The sequence below is a fragment of the Linepithema humile genome, chromosome 5 (assembly GCF_040581485.1).
Source record: "Linepithema humile isolate Giens D197 chromosome 5, Lhum_UNIL_v1.0, whole genome shotgun sequence".
Taxonomy (NCBI): Eukaryota; Metazoa; Arthropoda; class Insecta; order Hymenoptera; family Formicidae; genus Linepithema; species Linepithema humile.
The window spans coordinates 26,950,353-26,965,558 of NC_090132.1; the positions used below are offsets into that span (position 1 = coordinate 26,950,353).

General features: G+C 46.2%; 1 protein-coding gene across 1 annotated transcript in view; it reads left to right on the forward strand.

Moving 5' to 3' along the window:
* Window positions 1–14,393, forward strand: part of B-H2 (homeobox protein BarH2) — a 29,665-nt gene extending 15,272 nt beyond the window's left edge. The window contains exon 3 of the mRNA XM_012359193.2: window positions 10,385–14,393. Coding sequence (XP_012214616.1) covers window positions 10,385–11,267 — 883 coding nt within the window. The 3' untranslated portion in view covers window positions 11,268–14,393. The remainder of the gene's footprint in view (window positions 1–10,384) is intronic.
* The last annotated feature ends 813 nt before the right edge of the window (window positions 14,394–15,206 follow it).

A 15,206-nucleotide genomic window follows, 5' to 3' on the forward strand; every position in this document is an offset into this window, starting at 1 on the left:
TCCAGTGGCGCCTGTAGTTTCGTGCTCGTGATTTTTCATGGACCATCCACCTCTTTCCAATCCAATCATCAAGCTCATTGGCCGGCTCACAAGCACCGCGTCAAAAGTTTGCCCAAGCAAAATTAAAATTGTATGCCCGGATGTTCTTTTGGAATCATTTCGACACGCTCCGTCCTAAGTAAACGAGTGTAACATCGGCGAGAAAAGTTTCATACAATTTTGTACAGTTCTTCTTGCCCAAAAACAACTGCAAGATAAATAGCCTGATATTTTTTAAATTCTTTACAATATAATCCCATAGTTTTTTATAGTTTTATTCATTAGTAGATTAGAAACATATTTAATGTCTCTCTAATAGAGATACGAAAACCTCTTATTCAAATAATTAAAAAAAATTAATGCCTTATTACTTTTGTAGTTTTATAAATTCGACGACTTTTCACGTCTTTATTTTGTACGTTTCTATTCCAAAGATATTCCCACAGCTAAAGTTCCGACGAATAAAATCTCAACGCTGCGCTTTCGCGCGCGATGCGCAAAGTCCGCGGGCCGGCTATATTAATCGCGCTATGCACTAATTATCATTATTCTCTTATTCCCTTCGTCGCGCTGAAACGTACGGTGATTAGCAGGAAACACCCACGAGTCATGACTTCGCGACTTCTACCGTCGGCCGTTTAGTTTAGACAAGCGGCCGATCGTGCACAAAGAAGGCGAATCGTTAATGAGGATCCTCGTAGATCGTGATGTACGATGTACGAAAGGACGAGGCGGGGGGCGAGGCGAGCGCCAGACTCTCTAGACTGTGTCATTAGACTGTCAATTACCGGTGGAGCGAATGGCGTAATGACGGGCAGCGGGGCTGCCAAGCGTTGCGCCGCGCCGATCGTGAAGGACTACCTGCATTTCGGTGGCCGTTCAATTTTTCAAGCGTAATTGCGTGCCGCCGAGAGTCCACGATTTTCAAAGACGCTGCTCGTTTCCCATATCATGGCGGCCGGCCGGCGATCCACGCAACATCGCAACTGTGCGCGGTGTAATCGTTACGGCTATTTATTTTCTACAGCCGGCAGTTTGCTCGCTCATTACGCCGGATCGGCGTAATGGACAACAGTGATTAAGGATAGCTTTTGATACAGAATACTTTGCAATGCGCGAATTACTGTTATACATCGTTATTTTTGCCAAGTTACGCTTATCATCGCGCCAATCAGGAAATAACGCTGACTTTTGTCTATTAGTGTCGAATTAAAAACGTGAATCAGCTCGGCACGAACAATCTCCCGCCAATAATCGATCAATTCTTAAACGTTACTTTCTAAGTGGCTCGAAAGAGTGCAAACAGTTTTTTTTCACATTTTTTTTTCATTGTAAAATAAATTGTTTTTTTTTTGCAGCTTGAGAATTTTTATAATAGACTTTCGATAGATCTAATTGTAATTACAACAATAATCGTACGTGAAACGCACGCAAAATAATTATGCTCAAACGTCAGAATAATTAAACTCGGCACTTACGGCACTCATATTAATTGCTACACGTTTCAAATACTAAAGTGCAAGGTACCGTATATCGCGCGCTGCATAAATTACAGATCAGCATGACGCGTGCCTTGATCTTTGTACATGCCTCGTGCAATACTTCGAGCCGTGAAATCCCCGACGTAGCCGGCGTAACGACGCGCTAATTAATTTTCGCCATATTGACATTCAGTCGCGTTTAATTATGGCGAAAATGAGAGAACCAACGGGGCCACGGAGGCACGTGTGCGCCGCGGTCGTGTCGTCGCGCGAGAGGACGCGAGGAGGTTAGGAAGCGAGGCGGAGAGGAGAGGAGAGGCCGCGCTCGGCAAAAAGTCGGGAAAATTAGTGACGCTCCTGACGGGCGGCTTCTTAAGTGCCCGCTTAAAGTTTTGTTGCTCGGTGCACGCCTCGATGCAGTGTGACTCGGCGCTTCTTCGCGGAGGCGCCGGCCACACCTCGGGCGCCACGACGACGGACTCTGCTCCCTTTTTCCCTCATCTCGGCTAAACGCTCGCCGAAAACATAAGCTGTGTGCTCTTCCGATGCCAACAGCGGCTTATGAGAGACGCGCGTGATATTTGGAGCCGTGTTGAAATAAGCGGAGAAATGCTGCTTCTTTGCGCCGTGCTCGATAAACTTTAAGCGGATTTCAGTGCAAACTTGAAAGATTGCACTTTGACGCTTGTTATTCGGTGCTTTAGAAAAATAGAGTGTAGCAGAAAATAAATAAACGTATTCTATTAACGATGAATAATTCATGGACGTCATGATGGACGACAATTACGGGGTAATTTCCTTCGATATATGTGGATTTATCGAATGACTGTTCTTTATTGCGTTATTTCTATTCCCACGGACGTCTTATTTAATCGTTCATCAACTATCGTCGTGGGCGTTAATTATAGTATTCAATAATGTATTGTGTGAATAATACAGGCGCGGTCTTCCTTTCATTTATTTTTTTTTCACTGATATAAATGATGAAATAAGATTTATTTAAACTGTGTAATAATCGATTTACTCTAGAAAAAAAACTTGCGCATTTATTTAAAGAAGACATATGATGAATAGCTTTGAAAACGTTAACGTTCCTGCCATTTTCTGTTATATGCGTCTCATTCATCGGATGATCAACTAACACGCACGCACCTCAATCGCACGTAAATTACGTTCAACAATGAGTCATCTGAACGATTGCATGATATGTACACACACACACACGAACGGTATTCATGATCGACCGCGATGTCTTTCCGCACGAAACTTTCCGTGAAATCGGCGCCGGGAGACTAAACGCGCGGAGATTGCGGTCCGCCTGCAAAGCGCTTTTCCAGCGATAAGCGATACGCTCCTCGCTTTTCCACGCGCACACACACACACACACACACACACACACACACACACACACACACACACACACACACACACACACACACACACACACACACACACACACACACAGATGCGGTCGGTCGTTTAGTTGTTTAGAAGTCATTAGGACTCGTTACGTTACTCGCAGCAAATCGTCTCTACTTATCGGCTAATTACGTGCTCGGCCATAAGCGAGCCGCGCAAGTAGCGTGCAGTGCTAACGTTGACGAAGCATGCGTCTCTTTCGATCTTTAATATCGGCGGCGCTTGCTCAGCTCAGAAACTGCATTTTAATGAAACACACCACGAGACCCGCGCGTTTATACCATTCGTAATGCACGCCGAGATTTATGCGTTCGGACGCATGACTTGTGCAGCCGCGGAGGATTAGCGGCGGATATCACTGCCACCTTGCCGTGATTAGTGAGAAGCGCGACCTTTGCGCGCATCATGTTCCTTTCTCTGACTATGTATTCAAACCTTTTCTTATTAATATTTTCGAATTTGACGAAAGAAAAATATTTCTGCCTCAGATTTCTGCTGCGAAAACTACGTTTTTTTTTTTTGTTCCACAACAATTTTGATTTGACGGATAAAAGAAAGCAAGACGAATGTGTGTGTGTAATATTTTCAAACTGTAATTGAGACGACAGGTTAGAGATAAAGGTCTCGCATTGAAATCAGAATGTGCGAAAGAGCCTTTTCGAGGCAACGTAGCTGCGAGAGACAAAATGCACGGAATATACAGAGTCGGTGGCATTTGCATCGTGTCGTCGTCCGCGTTGTTGCGCTCACGCATATGCACTTACGGTCTCCCGCATTCGTTGTCCCATCTTTTGCACGTTCCACGCGACTGTGCGCGCGAGAGAGGATCCTGCCCTCGGGACGTGACTCGTAATTCTAGAGTATTATGCGGTAGCTTGTACTTTTTTTTCGTCGAAACTACCGCCGCGCGCCCTCGTCGCTCTCGTTTTCCGCGCTGTCGCGTAATTCGACGTACGCTCTTGCAATTAGCCGATAGTTATAAAAACAGCTCATAGGAAAGAATATGAAGCATGGAAAAAAATTACAAATGTAAAATAACGCCGCGGAATACATTTCTACAGAGTGCGCGCCGTTCGATAGATTTCATTGCTTTCACCGTATAATAACGAAACGTGACTGCGTCGAAGCCAATGAGAGGCAAGAGGAAACTCATTTGAGCCTGAAATTACGTATCGTGTGTAACTGTAGCCCAAGCGTTGCATGATTTATTCGCCGAGCTTCGAGCGCGAGCGCGACCGCTAATACTCTTTTCAAACGTGTAAAAGAAATTAGGTTGGCGACGTGGCTTTTATCCCGCGATGTATTTGCCGTGCGCGGCTTTGAAGATCCTCTCAGAGAAGCAGCGCGCAATTTCCACGAAACGAAACTACACCGCGAAAAGTACACGCGGGCTTGATCGCGCCGGCGAGGGGGAAGAGGCCGAGGTTGAATCCTTCACACGGTTTTGCGCTCGTTATGTGCCATCAAGTATTACACTGTAAACGCGCGCGCACGGCGGTATTTTACTGTGCGTCTAGGCAGAAACGATAACTCGTGCCCGCGAAGAATGCAAATGCGGGATTATCTATAACGGGATAACGGCGTCGAAATGCACCGCAAAAAAAAAAAAATAACTAATGTCCGCGGAGAGCGCGCGTGCATTCCCGCCCGCCAATTGAAACTCTGAAAATAAAGAAAAATTATTCGCGTTTTATACTCGCGCGACATTCACTCAAGATTAATAGCGATATACGAGCGATAAATCTGACGCAACAAATGTGCATTTTTTTTCAACTCGTGCGCGAACAAGTCGAAATATTGCGAGTGATTCTGATATTCCTCGTTTTTCCAAACGCACTTTTCGACTCTAGTCCGCGTTGCGCAAAAAGGAAGAAAAAAAAAAAAAAGATAAAGAACAATGGCAGATGCGTGTTTATTTAACATTGTAGAGTGTGCCTTCTCGGCGCTGAAAACGCGTCCTTCTGGCGTTCGATACTTTCATGTTTGACGACGGCATTATGACGTTGCGTTGTCACGATGTGACGACATCACCGGCGCGTTACATACGTCGCGATCGTGAGAATTTCGTTTCTCTCCCGGGGGGCCCTCGCCTTCTGCGCCGGAAGAACAGCGCGGGCTTCCCACGCCTCCGGGGTAAACCGCTTCATAACGGGTCGCCTTGATTTCGCGGATACTTACGTCGAATGCGCTCGTTTCGATCGCGGCTTGCGTCACGGCAGCGCCGAGCGATTTCGTGCGCGATTCCGTGCCTCGGGTCGCCGCGGAATTTCACGAAATAGCTAGAAAAACGGGGCTAATCGGGCGGCGCGCGATAACAGTCCGGGCATGCCCGGTAACGACGTATTTGCATGCGCATTTGTCGGCCCCCCCTCGCCCCACCTCTGCCCCTGCTCGCCCGCCTGCCCGGCTATAATCACCTGATTAACTCTTTTTACTCCGCGGGACGCTTAACCGAAACGCGGTTAATTAACGCGCGTTTTCATCCTAAATGAGGTCGCGTGTTTTTCGGTAATTTCGCGGGAAATAACAATTTGCGACGCCTCGCAGTTTTTATCAGGCTTATGCGCAATCCATTTACTTGCAGTGCTTAATATAAAGGAAGGAAAAAAACCTGGCACCGAGTCACTCCAGCGGCTAACAATAAAACGTCAAGTGTGAGCGCTAAATCTGAGACCTTATTTTTTTTTTAAAGAAATTTTTAACTTTGAATTTATCTCAACACACGAGACATATTTAGCGCGGAAGACGCGTCACGAACGGGAGCGGCGATAATTTATGAAATTTATTATTGTATAGAGATATCAAGATCCAGAGATAAGAAAATTATATCGCAAGAAACCTTGTTGCATAAAAGTTGTTGCATTACGCGTTCTGCCTATTTTTGTCTGCCGGTGCGCAGCCAAAGATAACACGCAAGCTGCGTGTAAACTACCAATTGTGAAATATGTGTCTCGTAGTCATTGAAGCGAGTAATAATTGGAAAACATGTCGCCCTTTCTATCCAGCTCTCTTTCGGTTTCTCCGTGGCCATTATTATCACAAAGCGACCCAACAGCTTCGACGCATTAGTGTCGCACAGGCATGTGACCGCAAAAGCAGCGAACAGACCCAACCACCATTATAAATGCATTAACTCTCCCCTCAGTTTCGCCCTCTCCTTCTTACCTTGCCATTTTTTCGCCTCTGCTTGTTCCAGCTGGACGTTTTTAATATTCGTCTTCGGCGAATCGCGTTTATCGCTCTTCGACTCGCTAATCGTCGAGGTTTCCACCGTTGCTCGGAAGATGCCAGCAAACACACGGGTGATTTGGATTCAACTTCCAGAGTATATGCCGAAGTTGTAGAAGATCTGCAAAGTAGAAAATGACATTAACGTTAGAAATAATCATTATTCTCTCTCACTCGGAATATTCGTGTGCTCGTTAAAAAATAACCCGCGCCCTCGTAACACTCGTGATACCCGTTGAACGCCTCCTGTCGCGCAACGACTGTTCGCGTAAATCGCCCCGAAATTTCTAAGCAACGTGTCACTTTGACACCCGACAACTACGACGACGGGGAAAACGTCGCTCGCAGCGATACGATCGATTTTCAGAAGTTTGTCGCCGGAAGGAAGAAGACGGGAATTTTTTCACCACCTCTCGAGAGCCGTACGATCATTAGGATAAAGAAACGCGGTGGAAACGATCGTTACACTTTTCTCGCCGCTCTCGAGAACCCCCCCCCCCCTCCTTTCCTTCTCCTCGTCCTCTCTTCGTTTCATTCGAGCGAGATCAAGCAGCCCCTCGAGCACCTCAGGAGCGATAAATCAATGACTCTTCTTCTCTCTCCCTCTTTCTTCCTGTCTCTCCCCTCGAGTTTCCCCCTCCGGTTACTTCCGGCCCCCCTAGCTCCTAGCCGGCGGCTGTAAAAAGCCAACGGGCAATTAAGGGTGTTTTAGAGTGGCTGCACTCGAAAATCACCGACCAACCCCAGCCCAAAAGTGGGGGAATTAAAAAACATTACTCATCATATAATCGCGCGAGCGGTTCTCGGCGCTGTCTGTCACCGTCACTCCACTTTCGCCGTCTCTCTCTCATCCTCGCGCTCGGACACGCTCGTCCTTCTTGCGCCTCCGACGTGCCGGCAGAAAAATGAGAAATGATCGTGGCTCGATTCAGAGGTGCCTGTTTAAAATTCATGAACGATTTTACTGCGACCTCCCCTATCGCAGCCCGTCACAAAAGGGCGAGCAGAGCCATATCGAGAGAGAGAGAAAGAGAGAGAGAGAGAGGGAGAGAGAGAGAGAGAAGTGGAAAAGAGAGACGGAGGGAAAGAGAGAAAGATTGTGGCCCACATTCGCTACTATACATCAGCAGAGAATCGCGAGAGAACAGGAGAGAAAGAAGGGGGGGAAGGGAGAGAGAGAGAGAGAGAGAGAGAGAGAGGGGAGGGCTCGCACCCCACGAAATATATTAATTGTCGAATTTTCCGTGCGAGCTGCATATCCGTTAGAGCCGCTTTGTCCCTTGCCAGGCGCGGATCTCTTGATTATTAATTACTCCGACCACCAAGTGCACTCCTCTCCACCCTCCCGCTGCGACTATTGCCCCGTTACATTCGCGACCGCATTTCGAAGGTACAACCCTTTTTTTCATCGCGACTGCAATTTTAACTCTCCCCCCTCGCCCCCTCAAAAAAAAAAGTGTAACAAATGTACACAGCGGCGGCGCTCGTTAATTATCGCCTGAATTTTCGTCGGCGCAATTCGTCGAATTTTTATCGAGACAAAGTTGGGAGCACGGTTTGATTTATCGTCGCGAATAAAAGCGATTCTCGAAGATCCCGAGAATGATGCACGGGCTCGTCGACAAAGACTGTAACGGATTCAGAGATGCCAATATTAGTAGAATCACTAATAATTTTGTGGAAATTGTTCGTGCAAGTGTACTTCAATCGAGTCTTTTTTTTTCAGATTCACGAACACTGAAACGGTTGTGCAGTCATTCAACTTCACAGCCTTATATTTATTGATCCGAATTAAAGTATCTCTCGCAGTTGCCCAGCGGAAGCCGCTCGCTAATGTTCGAAAAATCTTTATTGATGTTCACGCGATAGCGCACTTGTATATCATAATTACGGCTGAATTAGTCATGAGTTACGCGAAACGATAAGAGAAGCATATATATATATATAGGTAGATTTTTTTTTCGAAGCGCAACGCAGTGGCGGGGGTGGCAAAAACTACTTGCACTTATCGAGCAAGAACGTCGGATGTAATTCACGCCTCGCTGCCACGTAAGGGTTGTAATTTTCTTGATATTATTCATGAACGTTATGGCAGGTTGGTTCATGTAATATAATAGCCCTTCACACTCGTTTTCTCTTAACGTACATTTTTCTCTGTCTTATCCGCCTTATTTCGTATTAAGCCACTCGAGCGTATTAAGCGGTGCTTTAATATATTTCTCTTGTGAAGGGCGAGTTCCTCTAATCGCGTGAGCGCGCGCTTTCGTATCGTGTTTATTAAAAAGTCAACGTTTTCGATATTACACAAAGGTTGCGGGTTCGATCGTTCATGCAACGTTCGTAATATTTCTTTCAATTCTTACGCGTCCTTTCTTTAGTTTATTTCTAAATATAAAGAATAATATAGCGTGTCTCTTCTTCTTTAGAAATGTGAAATTTTTCTACCGCTAATTACGAATACATATAAACAGATGAAACATAATTTTTGATATCTCGTGTATATCTCTTGCTTTAATTTTATTTCAATTCAAATTCAAATTTTTCCTCAACATTTAATTTCGCAGATTAGATCTACAAAATTACTCTCAATTAATAATTTTATAATCTCTGGCATAATCGAACACATTTTTCTCTTCGTGTTCTACCTGTTTCATTTTCCACTCCGTTTTCTGTTACACACAATACTTTCCTTTCTTTGTATTCAAGTAAAATGCATGCGCTGCATGCACGCCATTCAAAGATTTTATGTAGACTAATCTTTTCCATTGCATATAGTGTTATTATATAGCGTTAGCCGATCGAGCGCAGCTCGCGCCTCGATTCTGTGTAGAGTATCGTGATTTTCGCGGTATAATCTGCAGCATTACGAGCAGTAATGTTCGGTTAATGCGACGGTCTTCGGCAGGGAATTTTGCCCCGTGTCTCCCTTCGTGTTTCATCGCGTCCCCGTTACACGGTATCAACCCTCTTCCTCTCCTCCGACCACGGCCTGTTGATATATCTCTGTCTCGCGCGCGTCTAAGGGCGCTTTTACGTTCGCAGGTGCGGCGCTGGCATACGTGTGTGTATGCGCGCGCGCGCGCGTGTGTGTGTGTGTGTGTGCGTGCCATGATACGCGATGATTAGGCACTGAAACTCCACGGGCTATTTGTTAGTATAATAAGCTCCCGGTAGTGTGGCCAACGTAACCACTTGGCGGCACGCCACCCCGTTTTAGCGTAATTGTCCCAGATCGAGATTTACATACGTGAGGAGAGGGCGGGGAGGGGCATTGCGAAGGAGGGGAAGGGGCTGATCCCGGGGAGAAATTGCAGAAAGCACCGTGATTGCTTCGGGTGGTGGCCTCGAAAAGCCCAGTCGATTCTCTTATACCGGTAACCTCGCGCTACGAACGTGTACAACTGAAATACTTGGAACGGATCTTATCGTTCGCCGTTAGAATCTGGAAAACTACCGTGGAACTACGCTATGCTCGCACGTGCTTCCGGCGATCAAGCTCGTATCGCAGTATCGCGGTTTGCACGGGCCTGCCGTTTGACATTGGTAGGTCGAAGCTAGATCCCACTTTGCCGATATTATGTTATGAGAATAACGATCGTTCGGCTGATATAAATATCTCGAATAGATGAGCTGTTTTCATCGCCGGTCATTATCGACGTGTAGCTTTCGACCAACACTTATGGACGTGTATTATTATTGGCTTGAGAATTTTGATGCTCATAAATGATTCGATGTATTATGTATATTTCATTATATTATATGTAATTAGAATTATTGTGCTGCAATTAATATATTATAAATTGTCGAGTATATGCACACTGTTCATAAAAGAAAATCGACACACCTCAAAGCAAGCCCTTTAGCGAAACTTTGCACATGCTATATTGTTGATGAATAAACGATAGCAACGTCACAAGTGCAAGAATTATTTATTTAGGAAAGTTTGTGTCTTAAATGTTCGAGAATTTAATATTTTATAGAAGCAAATGTCACACATGAAGCTGGAATTATTTTATCGTTGTGATTTTTTTTTTTATAAACAATGTACACGTATTTTTGTTCAGTACAGAAATCACGCGTCATCGCGTCGTTCCTATTTTAAAAAATCTTCAATTCGTATAAAACAAGGGCTATCGATTCTCCTGTGTGAATAAATCGCGAAAGCTCCCGCGCGCGGATCATTGTTATTCACGTATCCGCCTCCTTTGTGCTTGCAGGACGAAGTGGAAGCGACAGACGATCGTGGGTTTCGAGATCATGGCCGAAAACAATTTCGCCGTGGCCGCCTTTCAGCAGCTGTACGGCAGCGGCGCCGCGACCATCCCCGCGCATCCTGCCGCAGGACGCTACTGGCAGTATCCTGGCGCGCACACGTTACCTGCGAACGGATTCTTTTATCAGCAAGCGTCGGCGGCGGCGACTCTGCAGAAACCGCTTCCCTATCGCCTGTACCCGCCCACGATGATCCTGGCGGGGCCGAGCAATCCCCTCGGCTCCTTAACGGCGAGCTCCAGCCTGTCGTCTCTCAGCAACTACTACCGGGACGGCCCGGAGATAGCCGACGGCCGGGAGTCCTCGAGGAAGAGGGACAGGAGCAAGAGCCCGGAGTCGAGGGACAGATCGCCGAACAGGAAGCCGGCGAGATTGTATCCGTTGCCGATGATGCAGGCGGGTCCTAGCAATCCACTCGGCAGCCTCACGGCGACCTCCAATCTCCCGAACATGAACAACTACTACAGGGACAGTCCGGAGCTGGTGGAGGGAAGGGAGAGCATGGAGAGATCGAGGAAGCAGGAGAGAAGCAAGAGCCCGGACTCGAGAGACAGATCGCCTCTGAGGAAGGACGCGCGGGCTTATCCGCCGACGATGATCCAGGCGGGCCCGAGCAACTCCCTCGGCACTCTCGCGGCCGGCTCGAATCTATCGGGCATGAACAGCTATTACCGCGACAGCCCGGAAGTGATGGACGGCAGGGAAAGTATGAACCGGACGCGGCAGCGGGACAGGAGCCAGAGCCAGGACAGATCGCCCATGCAGAGGGAGGACAGTCCTCGGAGCGTGAGGGCCGACAGCGACGAGGAGAGCATACACGACATCTAGGACACGGAGACTCCCGGTGCCGCCGGCGGCGCGTCGAGAACACCGCGCGGCGGGGACGAGAAGAACGACGACGAATTCTCCTGCGTCCCGCGGGAGAATTAGAAAATAAAGTCCTCGCAAGGACGTCTTTGCGACGACGCGAGGATCGCTTGGGAGCGGATGAATGAAGCGGCGAGTGGATCCGTTTCTCAAAACGTGATCCTGACTTCTTGCGAAAACGCTGAGTTGTATGAATTGAGCAGCTACCCGAAATCTGAACGGAGGGCTCAAAAGAAGTGACCGACGCGGTAACTCGTTCGCTGAATAATTCAGAGCAGTGTCACTTAGCTAGCGATTGCCAGCCAATTCCGGACGGGATAACCGATCGCTCAAATTTCAGCAGCTATTTCTCTCAGCGCCAACAATTCATAAATAAGAATAAACACGGCGGGAGGTTCGGGAGACATAAATCACCGAATAATTCGCACGTGGAAGGTTCGTAGATCAATCGATAACACGAGCATTTATATAATCTTGAAAGGACACGAGCTGTATATGTATATCCTTGAGAACTTGCACCCAAGAGCCACCCGAAATCACGCAGCTACCACGAATACAATCGAAGAGGAGAAGAGTGCGCGGTGGTCGTGAGACGAGACTGTTTAAAAAGTTATACGTATAAGTGTGAAGAAAGGACTATGAGAAATTGTCCGATGTATTGTCGCAATTATTTTGAAATCTGGAGAAAGCAGCCCGAAAGAATCTCGCGGAGATCCGTAACGCGTAGCCGACGTAAGCAGATGCGAGCGGAATACACGGGCGGCTCATTTCGTGAGGTAGAACAGGAAGTGACATAGCACGGGACATCCGGGATTTTGTAGATAATGAGAGTGAGCAGGAAATATCGTGCGGTTAACCGAACTTCGTGATTTGAACGTTCAGTGAATGGCGGGTTACCGTGAAACAATATATTCAGCGTCGATGCAATCAGCGTGCAGAGCGAACGAAAGTAAAAATCCGGCGCTTTCCGAAACGTTAGCCTTCGAACAAATGTGGAGACTCATTACTGCGCATTTGTCGTCCGTTCATTATTTCATTCTCATTTCTCTGTACGATCGGCCGATCATTTAAAGGGTATTTATTTTCCAATACTTTTAAAATTCGCACCGTGAAATTATTTATGTTTATGCGTTTTATTTTCATCATAATTATCTTTAATTATACTGTGATAATTATTTAATTCAGAGATATATTGATTAATTTTATTGCAAAGTTGCCTTCTTTTATATTCGTAATTAAATTATTTTACCCCGCGATATGCGTTTTAGACATCAATCGATTATTGAGGGTTTTCTTGCGGAATGCTGTAAGTCAATTTGTACAAGCGAACAATACTGCACCGACAAATAAGTATTTCGCTGTGCCAAAGCCCCATGTTTTGCGTTTTATTTTTTAAATCTCGCGATCTTCAATTAAATTCTTGGCTCTAATGTCGAGAATAAAAGAACGGATTCACATCTGCAAGGAAACCAGTCAATATTCGCTAGCTGGAGCGAAACAAAAATATATTTTTTCCAAATTTATCGCGTTTATATTCAATTAACGGATGAAAATAATCCGTTACCACCCGAGGAATCGTGCTGGTTAAAGAAGGCAGCTCGGTCGGACGGTTTCGTGCGTCGAGGACGGTTACAGTCGCGCCAGGAAACGAGCCAATCGCGGACGAACGCGAATCTACAATTAATATGACATTAGGGGGAACCTGGCCGCGAGGGAAGAAATCTAAAATGACACGAAATTACACGCGGTCGTCACGAACGACAAAAAAAAAAAAGGGAACGGATCAAGAGGGGGGCGGCATCGAACGAAGGGAGGGACCTCGACTATTCAAATAACCGGCGTTCTCGTGTCGGCAAGGCGAAACCGGCACTTTGCCCGTCGCTCTTTCGGCGGAACGAACGAATCGGCCGGCTAATTAATATCGACGAGACGATGAGATGTAAGCGACGGCGACGGTCCTGAAAATTGCACGACACCGGCGACCGGTAATTTACGAACGGATGCAAGGATGAACGGAGCGGGGGAATAAGTCAGTACTTCGGGCGAAATGACGTAGCATTGCGAGTGAAATACATTACGACGAACATGCGGAAAGGAATGTTTGTCATACAATTGGTACGAAGCAGTCCTGATTATCGTTAAAAATGACACAATAATATGCGGCTCGCACGATGAACGACGATGACGGTGCAACGCTTGCGTCAAACGACGATTATATGTTTCCTCGCGAAACAATTACACGAAGCAGCGTCTCAATCCTCTCGAGATCAGAATCATTCCGCAGCTTGCTTGGAAAATTGCTAGATTTTTCTGCGAAAATGATGAGACTGAAACGCAACTGACACGAACGGATCACGCGCTAACAAGCCGAAGAGCTCGGTATCTGAGAAACAGGCTCATTAGATCGCGGCAATTTGCGCGTCGATACGATCGACCGATTAAATCGACCAGTGGGCGAGAAGTTAGTTTTATATGAATCGAAGGTTCGCCCATGGAATTCTTCGTAGCGGCGGATCGGTTCGTTTGACACGGCCGATTCTGCAAACCCGTAGATCTGCGCTATTCTTTCTGTAAATACACACAATGTGCGATCCATGTATGTGGATGGAATTAAGCTGTAAATATACGACGAAGGGAAATCGGAGACGTAGGCTACGAGTTCGTCGGAGGACGGGGTGAGTCCGCAGGACTCAAGCCAAGAGATGAAGCGCGAGATATTTCAAAGTATTTTTCAGATTTCAATATACGTAGCGAAACGCGAGGCGCGTTTTCGAGAGATCGGACGTCGCGTCGGGAGGACCGCGCGCCTTTTCCCCGCGCTGCTTCGTTTCCGCCGGCGAGAGCACGGTGTTTTGATGTTTCGACGACGCGACGCGACGCGATTTCGATAAGGACATACCAGTATTATAAATGTATAGGCTGTAACGAGAGATGCGGAGACACGATGCGCCGCCGGCGACAAACTCGACCGGCGCACTTTAGTAGTTAAGTAACGCAGCAAAAGGTACTTAGTATGAATCATGCTTTGTAAAATAATGTCTGTATAGCGAGAATTATTATATGGAAAATATATTATACTGAATTTAATATGTTCTGTGTTATCTTTCAGAATCGTCACGCCGAGTGCGTTTTCTTCCGTCGCGATGATTGCTCTCGCGACTTCAAGTCGACGGATCATAAAAAATTCTATATTTTTTATATTTATCCTTCGAATTGCGTCGCTTTGTAGTTTTCCAGTAGCTTGAAAGAGCCCAAGATTTCGCATTCAGAAATTTCTAATTTCAGATTCTCTTCTCCACTGATCAGACTATTTATAATTGTGCAATAGCATATTTATACAGTGTTTACCGAACGATCGGTTCATGAAGGAATAATGGAAGGCAATCGGATTAATTCACGCGAAGAGAAATACAAAGCGATCGGTTAGGAACATTTCGACTGTCGAAGCTGAAATTGCATCGGTCACGGGATCATCGAGTCTCTTCGTTTAACGATCGATTTGCAATCTTGTGCATAATGTACGGCGGTCAGATTGGCGTTTAGACGTACTCTGCCCGAGGCTCCTAGGAAATTTTCATGCGGCGATGCATACTGTAACGTCCGTGATTTAAGTGAACGCACGTATTCGGAACGTGGCCGCACACTTAGTGCACTTACTCGCAATGATGATAGCAAAACTGCACGCGTCGGATTATTTTGCGCAACCCAATTTTATTCGAGAAATTTAAATTCGAAAAAAAAAAAAAGTAAAAGTGCTATAACCCTGAAAGACGAGCTAAACGTGTACAATCAATTTCCGAGAATAGTTTTCAACTGTTTCTCTACGGTAAGTGATTTTACTTATCGTTTTCTAAGCGCGCTCTTTCGCTGTAATTATATAATTTAAAATCTTTTTTACAT